General features: G+C 37.9%; 1 protein-coding gene across 1 annotated transcript; it reads left to right on the forward strand.

Moving 5' to 3' along the window:
* The first annotated feature begins 6038 nt into the window (after positions 1-6038).
* LOC110902160 (PH domain-containing protein DDB_G0287875-like) lies at positions 6039-8675 on the forward strand. Its single transcript, XM_035987515.1, has 4 exons — positions 6039-6432; positions 6658-7416; positions 8120-8304; positions 8346-8675. The coding sequence occupies exons 1-4, from the start codon at positions 6039-6041 to the stop codon at positions 8673-8675; spliced, it is 1668 nt and encodes a 555-aa protein (XP_035843408.1).
* Positions 8676-10468: the final 1793 nt, after the last annotated feature.

Raw genomic sequence — 10468 nt, forward strand, 5'->3', positions numbered from 1 at the left:
TGATGGGAGGGTGTGAAGTACCACTCGTGCTGGTTGAACAGCGCTCGAAACACCCCGATTTCCACGTGTCTCACCGGTGGGCCCGGTGGGGGATTACCGTGACGTAGTTGGCAACATTATAGTCAAACCACACAATATAAGAATGCACAGCGGAAGCAATAAGATAATATATTTCAACATTTAGTGTAATATCAATGTATCACCATTGTTGAAATAATAATCCACAGGGGATCAAATAAAAATAACAAAAGTATTGTTCAACAGACTTCAGGCATCTTAAGCTTGCGAGACTTCTAATGATGCTAAGGAGAAATCCCAGCCAATTACGCCTAGTACCTGCATTTAGTCTTTTTGGGGAAAATACGTCAGTTTACACTGGTAAATACATTCAACTGACACTTTTGTAAAATGTTTAATAAAATGGGTTTAAATGCTCAAGGCACAAACTCTTTATAACTTGGGATAATTTATATTCAAATCTTGTAAAGAATTACATGTTACTATGCGTTCGGTCGCCCGAGTCGTATCGGGTTAAAGTTTAATAGACACACCACATAGTATAAAACCGTGGCGGGTAACCAACGGCTACACTTTTATAATTATAGACATAATGCCGGGTGTACGCCTACACCGAGATGTCAAGGTCGTGGCCATTCGTAAATGCTGCCAAGGATATCCGGGACATGGTCATTAAGCCCCCAAAGGCGTCAAGCCAACAAAACAAGTTTTCAAACGGGTCACATTGATAATACCTAACTACTAATGAGTTGGGGTCAATTGCCCGACCAAGCGGTATTTTAGATACCGTAACCCAAGCCCGTATAACGGAAAATAAGTTAAAAGTATTTACCTTTGCAAGTATAATCCTTAATTGAATAAATCACAGATAGCTTTTACTGGTCTCCTATTCTGGAACGAAGGTTTAAAAATAACCTATTAGAATCCTAACGGGTCTTTAAATTTGCCATAGCTTAGACCGGTCGGTTTCAAAGGATAGTTATGGTTTAATCGCGTGAAAGGCGAAAACCGTGAATGGAGTGTGATTTTGACCCAACAAGTTTGAAGACTTGTTTTATATGGGTATAATAATCATACTCTGGATTTTGGGGTCCAAACAATATGGTTTGACCAGTTTCGGCTAATTCATGTAAACTAGTTACATAAGCCGAACCGTGCGCGCAAAAGGCGCAACGGGTAACCGTAGGAGTCCTACACTTGTTTCCTAAGTTAATATTCTTTTAAAGAGGTTGTGGTATCAGTAGGATACCTTCCGTATTGCCCGTAACGAGTTTAAGTTCATTATACGCCCTGTAGGGGTTTTTCGGTCATTTTAAAGGCTTTTAAAGAGCTTTCTGAGTTCTACAGGAAGTCTGAGTTTCCCGAACAGTTTATAAGGTCTAAAATACTTTATTTGTTATTTAAAATCAGTAGCAACTGGAATCGGGTCAAAAGACCTTGTAGAACTCAAGTTATGGTCAAAAAGGGCATATTCGGGATCATCTAGTCTCTAGTGCTTAGAAGCCTTCTAGACTATTTTGGGGTGATTTGCGTACTCGTTAAAGTGTTTTAAAAGTAAAATAAATTTTTTTTAAATAAAAGGTTTTACGAAAGAAATGATTTTAGGCTCTTAGTCAAAAGTATGGCTGGATTACTTTCAGATACGCGTCTAAAGTTGATGTTTCGCTTAATTGAAAACCTAACTTGTGTAATGCATCTTTTACATAAAGTTGAAAAGATATGTTAACGTATAACGTTTTCAAAGTCAATACATTGTCGAAATTTGCTATATCCTGATCATGTGGATGAATGGAAAATGTATCTTATAAGTTCATCTTATAAACATGTTAAGGGGTTGTGCCTTTGTAGCTTGCTTAGTAAGCGACTGTATAACTAGGTAAATGATCAAGTCGCGAAGACTCCGAGGCATGTATATATGTGTGTTGTAGAATTTAGACGCTAAAATGTTTGATTTAGTGTGTATGATGAAAGTTTGTTCACACGAAGAAATGTTTTGATGACACGTTATGCTATGTTGTAGGCTACGTTTTTAGCGATTTTTATGAAACTAAAACCCATTGAGCGTAATCAATTTTTAGTATGCACATCAGGTGGATGTCTAGGTATGCTAATCGGACGTGTACACTTAAAGAAGATGATTGGATGGAACAATATTTGTTAATGTACATATATGTACATACGTTTTTAAATTGTGAATACGTATAATACATATATGTACATTCACTTCTACAGTGTTTTTAATCATGTTTTAGATGGAACAATATATTATATAATGGTTATATTTTTTAGAATTAAAAAATTAGTTAATTGTTGAGAGAAAAAAAATGAGAGAGAATGTAATTAATTATTTAATTGGAGAGGGAGAAGTGGTTAACAAGTTACCTTTATCCCCTTTTCATTTATTTTTTACATATAAATATTTATAAAACTGACATTATTAAAATTTTCAAAATCTAAATAATTAATGGCTCAGATTAGTTCATACAGTTCACTCTCAACCCAATGTTCACTCTATAACCCTACCCTATATATATATACACACACACACACACACATTATCACACCTTTGTTCAGAACAAGTGTACATTATCACACAAGATTAATGATGAGGACATGAAGAATAATCATGGATAAGCAATTGTAAAAAAATTGATTAGTTCATACAATGGTCCTGATTAGTTCACACAGTTCACTATGAAGATGTTGTTCACAAATGAACCTAATCCTATATATATATATATATATATATATATATATATATATATATATATATATATATATATATATATATATAGGGAGCCGCTAGAATGAAAACCACCCCGAGTTGTAAGAACCACGAGAACTACACCCCACGGGTGGGCGTTCACCATGATTTTTTTTTACAACTAGATGTGTGTATTATAAACACAGCCGTAAAAAAAAAATTTAAACGCCGCGGCCGAGGGGGTAGTTTTTTACACCACAAGTTTGGTGAAAAAAAAGAAAAAAGAAAAAAAATAAAAAACACCAAACTTGTGGTGTAAAACACTACCCCCTCGGCCGCGACGTTTAAAATTTTTTTTACGACTGTGTTTATAATACACACATCTAGTTGTAAAAAAAATCATGGTGAACGCCCACCCGTGGGGTGTAGTTCTCGCGGTTCTTACAACTCGAGGTGGTTTTCATTCTAGCAGCCCCCTATATATATATATATATATAATATTAAAATTAAAGAACAATCAAATACTGTTGGTGCATATGTCTGTCGACTTCGTCTTGTATCGAGTCTTGTATCTAGATAGGATAAACCAGAGCTTGATAGACTACAAAACAGGAGTCTAGGGTTGTTTGACCAGTTCGCACGAACTGGATAACCCAGTTCGTACGAAGTGGCAGGTCGCACGACCTGGCATGCTGTGTTTCGTGCGAACTGGTACTAGTATATATAGGGCTCTTGTGTCTTTCATTTGTAACGTTGCTGATTTCAGAGCAGAGGTGCTACCAAAGTGTCAAGTGGTCTGTAAAGCTTTCAAATCATTATACAAGATAATTAAAGTGAATCTAAGTGTGAATCAAGCTGCAATCAAGTCCTAATCACTGAATTCCGCCTTTGGTTTGGATTAGAACTCTTCTGATCGACTTGTTTAGGTCGTACAACGATCCTACAAGTGGTATCAGAGCTCAGGAGGAAGAGTTCTTACCGATTCAGCTTGTTTTCATCTGAAAATCTCATTTCTACTCACTTTCTTCACGATTTTTCAAAATTAACCAAGATTTTACTGATAAAATGGACTGATTTTGTGATATAACACGCGAAGTACTGTTTTAATCAATCCTTGAAAGAATCAAACCCTAATTCGACCTAAATCGTGATCAATTTTGTCAAAAAAACATACCCGATCGTGTGACATCAGCAACAGTTCGTGTGGAATTACACTCAGTTCGCACGTATTGACCCCAGGTCGTTTGAATAGTGTGGTCAGTTCGCTCGGATTAAGCTTTGTTGAATCAGTTCGCTTGAAAGGTTAACAGTTCGCACGAGTTGAGTTTGAATTAAGGTTCACTTCGTACGGTTTGACCCACTTCGCATCAAATCAATTTGTTTGAGTTTGAATTAAGGTTCCAAGTCGTGTGAAATCAAGCTCAGTTTGTACGGTGTGGGTTTAAAAGCCTCCAGGTCGTGCAAAGTGTCCAGGTCTCTTGTAATTGAACCAGGTCGTGTAGAAAGTAAACAGTTCGTACAGGGTGTCTTTGAACCAGTTCGCTCGAAGTGAATAGGTTCCAGGTCGTTTGAGTTTAAATCATTTGAACCTGATCATTTGAGAATTAGGTCAAGTTCGCACGAAGTGAACTAGGTTGTGTGAAATTGATCCAGTTCGTTTGAATCTGATTCAGATCGTTTGAAACATCCAGTAATCTAAAATGGAGGATGATTTTCTGAACCCGTTTAGTGATGTATTTGCTTACACTAGTAGCACAGGAGAGAACACATCAGACAACACGAACACCTCAGCACCAAATCCGAACCATAGGAAAACCATTGCTGATTCTCTGAGTGTTGATAACGCTTATGGCACCTACAATAAACCACCCAAGTTGATGGCTATAGAAGAATACAACAGATGGGCAAGTAGGTTTGAGGAATGGCTGAAGGCATTCGCATACCTAAGTTGGAAGAGTTTGAGAAATGGTTTTGACATCGGAAGAACTAACTATGAAAATTTAACTGATACTGCACAAGAATCTTTCATTGCAGAACAGAAATGCATCGCTTTATTACATCAATCAGTGAGGGATGATATTATATCATTAATTGACTACAAAGATTCTAGAGATTTATGGGAGAAATTAAAGATGAAGTGTGTGGGTGGTGCAGAAATTGTTAAAAACAAGAAAAAATTGTTGAAAAAGGAATTTGATCTGTTTGGGTGTATGAAAAATGAGTCTGTGTCAAAGATGATAGAAAGATTTTGTCACTTAAAGATGGAGTTTGTAAGATATGGGATTACGTTTACACAGGAAGAATTGGTTGATATGTTGTTTGACTCACTGCCCGATGAGAAAGATTTGCAGTATTTTGCGCTAATGTTGAAGAACACAGTGAGTTCGACTGAATTGATAGTTGATTTGCTAATTGAAAGGTTGGAAAGTCATGAGCTGGAGATTAGAAAGACAAACAAAGTCAACAGCACCCAGTATCAACAAAATGTTGATTTATATTATCGGGGAAGCATGATTCCAAAAACTGTGTCACCAAAGACTGCATTCTCAGCAGAAAACTCAAGCATGCCAAATCAAGAAAGTCAAAACAACAGTTCTACTCCGAGCAGTGGATATCATGGAGGATCATCTTCTTCTGCTTCAAGACAACAACAACAATCTGTTCCGAAAAACATGTTCCAGTGCAATATTGCTGTAAACCTCAACAATGCACAAAACTTCAGCGAAAAAGCAGCCAAGCAGCAAATGGTGTTTCTGGCATCCATCTTGGAATCATATGAGAGCCTTGTTGCTGGAAAGATCGGAAACACCAACCTCACCAAAGAAGATTATGATCAAATCGACCCCGAAGAGATGGAGTTGATTGACATTAGATGGTGTATGGCGAGTGTTGTTCGGAGGGCACAAAGTTTCATGGAAATAACAGGTAGACATTCCATTGGTGGACCTTCAACAAAGCTAGGTTTTGATAAATCGAAGGTTACATGTTTTAAGTGCATGCAAAAGGGGCACTTTAAACGAGAATGCCGAAATGCAGCTACTGATAAAACAGAAAATCCGTTTCATGATGATTATTACAAAAGGGCCATTTATCACTGGAACAAAGAAGAACCACCCAGAATGAAGGAAATTGAAGCAAATCCCAAAGAAAAGTCGAGAGCATTAGCCGTTATCCATGATGATGAGGGATTTGATTGGAGTGATTTGTTACCAGAAGAAGATGCAGTGGGTTATTCCTTCATGGCAAAAATCGTTCCTTTCAAAGATACCGAACAGAAGAAGGAAAATATGTCAACAGGAAGATGTTAGCCCAAAACATGAAAGATAAAATCTATCGAACATGGAAAGAGGCAAAAAGCGCAAAAATATGGGATGCTGATCGCGAATGCTATTTGGATCCTAAAGGAAACATAGTTGTTGAACCTTCATCAATCAGTGTTGAAACTCTCATAGAGCAAATAGCAGAAGAAGAAGAAGAAGAAGAAGAAGAAGAAGAAGCAAGACAGAGAATGTGGGCACGAGAAGCTGAAGAAAAGTTGAAGTCAAAAAAGGTCGATGATGGGATAATCGACACGACAAAAGAGTTCACAGCAGATAACCTGAAGAAAATGGCTGATAAAGTTCTTGCAGCGAAAGAGTTAGAGGTAGATTCTAAGTCTGGAACTGAGTCAAAGAACAAGGTCAGTTCTAATGATTCAACAAATGAGTCAGGTAAGACTGATAAAGCCAAAATTGAAAGTGACTGCAAAAATTGCATGAAAGACTGCAAGGTTTGTAGCACACATGCTTACCTTAGTGGTAAAAAGACTGAAGAACTGACAGAAAGAGTCAAAGAAGTTGAAAATCAGATCTTAAGTCGTGACAAATTGGTAAAAGCTTCAAATGATCTAATAAAAGAATAAACTGATAAACTTGAAAAAGATAAAATTGACGTAGAACGAATTAGGAAAGAAAATGAAAAGTTAATTCATGAAAACCGTCAACTTTCCAAAAATTACGAGAAGCTAAATAGAACGATAAAAGATTCTGATGAAAGAAATGATAAAACAACCAAAGAAAATCTTCAACTGTCAGGAGTACTTCAGTCGAAAGAAAAGAAAATCAACCAACAGGTGGATGAGATTGCTAATCTGAAGCTTCAGTTTCAGGAGGCTAGCATTGAAAATGAACGAATCAATCTGAAACTCAACAGTTACAACTCCGCAAGTTTTGTTCTTCAACATAATGTTCCTAAACCAATTGGGAAGAACAAAGCTGACGAAGATGTATATTCGGACGGAACTGGGGTTGGGTATCATCAGTTTCCACCGCAAGTATTGAATAATTTTTCAAAGAAAAAGTCCGGGTTGGTTAACGATAATGAAACAAATGAGGTTAAACTTCCAGAAACAATCGACGTCACATTCACTTCATCATTCGATGAAGACAGTGTTCAGTCCGAAGTTGTTAAAAGTATGGTTGAAAATGTTTTGAAATCTGAAAGTGATTTAACTAAGGAAGAAGAATGCTTGAACAATTACATTCCGAAATCAACATCCAAAAACAACTTAAGTGAAGAACCTACTCTTGTGATGTACAAAATGTCGGGATCAGATAAGTTGTATTCGGATATTGAATTTCCTTTGAAAAATGTGAATGTTGACAAATTGAAAAATGTGTTCAAGTTGGTTGAGATTGATGTGTCTGAGATTGAAGGTTTGAAACGTTCCAAAAGGCAATTAAACTTTGAAAAAGATAAAGCTTACTACAAAAAACCTGTTGTTCTACCACGATTTTCTAACCACAATCAAAATAGATGGTCGGGCGGATATCAGGGTGGTAAGAATTATCAAAGAAGGAACTTTCAAAACAAAAAGTTTGTTGAGAAAAAGGTGTTTGTGAAAAGTTCAAGTTCAAGCTCACTTTCCGAGCAAGAATCTGAAATTTTTTCAAAATCAAATGAAGAGTTTTTTTGAAAAGAAGGCTTCACAGCATCAGACCAAAGGCGCAAGTTGGGAAGTTGATACCCGTACATGTTTCAAGTGCAACAAAGTTGGACACATTGCACGGAAGTGCACCAACTTAAAGCCTAAATCTGAAGCTGTTGAGAGTCCGAAAAAGAAAGTTGATGCAAAAGGCAAAGCTCCAAGGATTGTTGAGAAGAAAGTTTTGAAAAATGAAAACATCAAAATCAAAACTGAACCCGTAAAGAAGTTGGTAACTAAAAATGACAATTTTTACAAGCGGGTTGCGTCATCTCAACAAACATGGAAGCCAAAATCTATTGAAAAGAAAACAAGTTCTCCAAAACCAAAGGTTTCAGAGTCTGCAAAACATTCATCTTCTACCACACCGGTAAAGATGAATGTTCCTTCGGATTACTATGAGAAACTTGAGAAACAAATTTCTATCCCACCAGGGAAGAAGTATGTTCCGAAGAAAGACCAACCATCTGGTCAACCTCAAAAAGACGAATTTTTCTTGTATAAAGAGGTTGAGGTTAGGACTGAAGAAAGTTTAAAGATGAATGACAAAAATTTCCCGCCATTGTACACCAAAACCATAATTCTAAACGTCAAGCTACTTGAGTCGAAAGAGGCTTGGGTTGCTTCAAAATCTCACTAATTATTTTTTAAAATGTGCAGAATCTTCCAAGATCCATCTCACGTTGGATAATGGATAGTGGAGCTTCTCAGCACATGACGGGGAAGAAAACCCTACTCTACGATGTTCGAGGGTTTAATGGAGGATATGTGGGATTTGCAGGCAATCAAGGTGGTCGTATAGTTGGTGAAGGAACTTTTTCCAATGGTATTGTCACATTTGAAAGAGTAAACTACATCGCTGAGCTTGAAAACAATCTTCTGAGCATCTCTCAGATCTGTGACCGTATGTATTCAACACACTTCATGGATAAGGAATGTTTGATTCTGAAGCCGGGGTTTGTTGTCCCCGAAGAGTGGGTTATCATGTGAGCACCAAGAGTCAATGATCTGTACGTGTTGGACATGAGCGTAGCCACTACTACCACGGGTCAGACTCACTGCTTCATGTCACGAGCCACCGAAAAGGAGTCACAATTATGGCATCGAAAGATGGGCCATATTCACCTACGAAAGATGAACTACTTGGTACAGAATGACTTAGTAAATGGTGTTCATTTGAAAGGTTTCCATCTGGAAGGGGAGTGCATTAGTTGCATCAAAGGCAAGCAAAAGAAGAAATCACACCCTCAAAAGAAGGTTAACTCAGTCTCGAGACCGTTAGAGAGACTTCATATGGATCTTTTTGGTCCGGTAAATGTCAAAAGTATAACTGGTGATCTCTACTGTCTAGAGTTTGATGACGTTGTTCAGAAAAATTGAAAACTTGTACAGAACTCGAATTAGAAGAATCAGAAGTGACAACGGTACATAGTTTAAGAACAACAAAATGGAAGAGTATTGTGATGAGAGAGGTATACTACAGGAATTTAGCGCTCCTTACACTCCACAACAAAATGGAGTAGCAGAAAGAAAGAACAAGACGCTTATTGAAACGGCCAGGATGATGCTTGCCGATTCGAAATTACAGTCAACTTTTGGGCAGAAACAGTGTCAGCCGCTTGCTATACACTCAACCGGGTTCTTATAGTGAAGAAATTCAACAAGACGTGTTTCGAGCTGATAAAAAACCGCAAACCGAACCTCAAGTATTTGGAACCATTTGGGTCTCCCTGCACAGTTCTGGAACCCTATGGTAAATTTGGTCCAAGGAGCATCGAAGGAATTTTCGTGGGTTATACAAGTCCAATGAAACGAGTCTTTGTTCCAAGCTTTAAGCGAATTATCTAAGCACATCATGTTGAGTGCCAAGGTTATACAACGCCACCACAGAATCCCGACGACTCATGGCGCATTAACTATGATACTCTGTGGGACTCATTCAATATTGAGGAAGAACCAGAGTTCTTTGACGAGTTGGATATTCTAAGAGAATATGAATCATCACAAGAAAGATTCCCAGCAGAACTTTCTAGACGTCAACGACAAACTTCAAACGATGATGAAGCTGGTCCAAGCAATACTAGAGAAAATGTCGAAGTTCATCAATCTCCGACATCTTCAGAACATGAACAAGCTCCTAACAATCAGACGGCAACAAATAATGAATCAATACCTGATAACGGGCCAACATTTTATCGTGGTGATTCAGAGTCTGAGGGGGAGCAGATCCAGTTTTCAGATCAAACAATTCCAGTTAGTGAACAAGGTGCAAATCAGAATGTCACAAATTTGGAAGGCGAGGTAGATGTTCCAGGCGAGGTGATGCCGAGAACTCTTTCGTACCATCCAGAGGAGCTGATTATTGGAGAATTGCAATCAGGCGTCTGCACCAGATGACAAATTGACCAAGGCCTTACTTGTTCTTTTTCTACAGTTGCTCCTTTACAAACTGAGTTTTCACTTAGTTGTTTTATTTCGCAGATTGAGCCGAGAACATATAAGGAAGCACTAACCGAAGATTCTTGGGTCAACGCGATGTAGGAGGAGCTGAGTCAGTTCGAGAAGTTGGGAGTGTGGAAATTGGTAGACTTGCCTGATGGTCACAGGAAGATAAACACCAAGTGGGTGTTTAAGTGCAAAAGAGATGACCGAGGGGTTATTATTCGCAACAAAGCTCGACTCATAGTCCAGGGCTTTAGTCAGCAGGAGGGTATAGATTTCACCGAAGTATATGTTCCCGTTGCTAGACTTGAAGCGATTAGAATCTTCCTAGCATTTGCATC

The sequence above is a fragment of the Helianthus annuus genome, chromosome 1 (assembly GCF_002127325.2).
Source record: "Helianthus annuus cultivar XRQ/B chromosome 1, HanXRQr2.0-SUNRISE, whole genome shotgun sequence".
Lineage (NCBI taxonomy): Eukaryota > Viridiplantae > Streptophyta > Magnoliopsida > Asterales > Asteraceae > Helianthus > Helianthus annuus.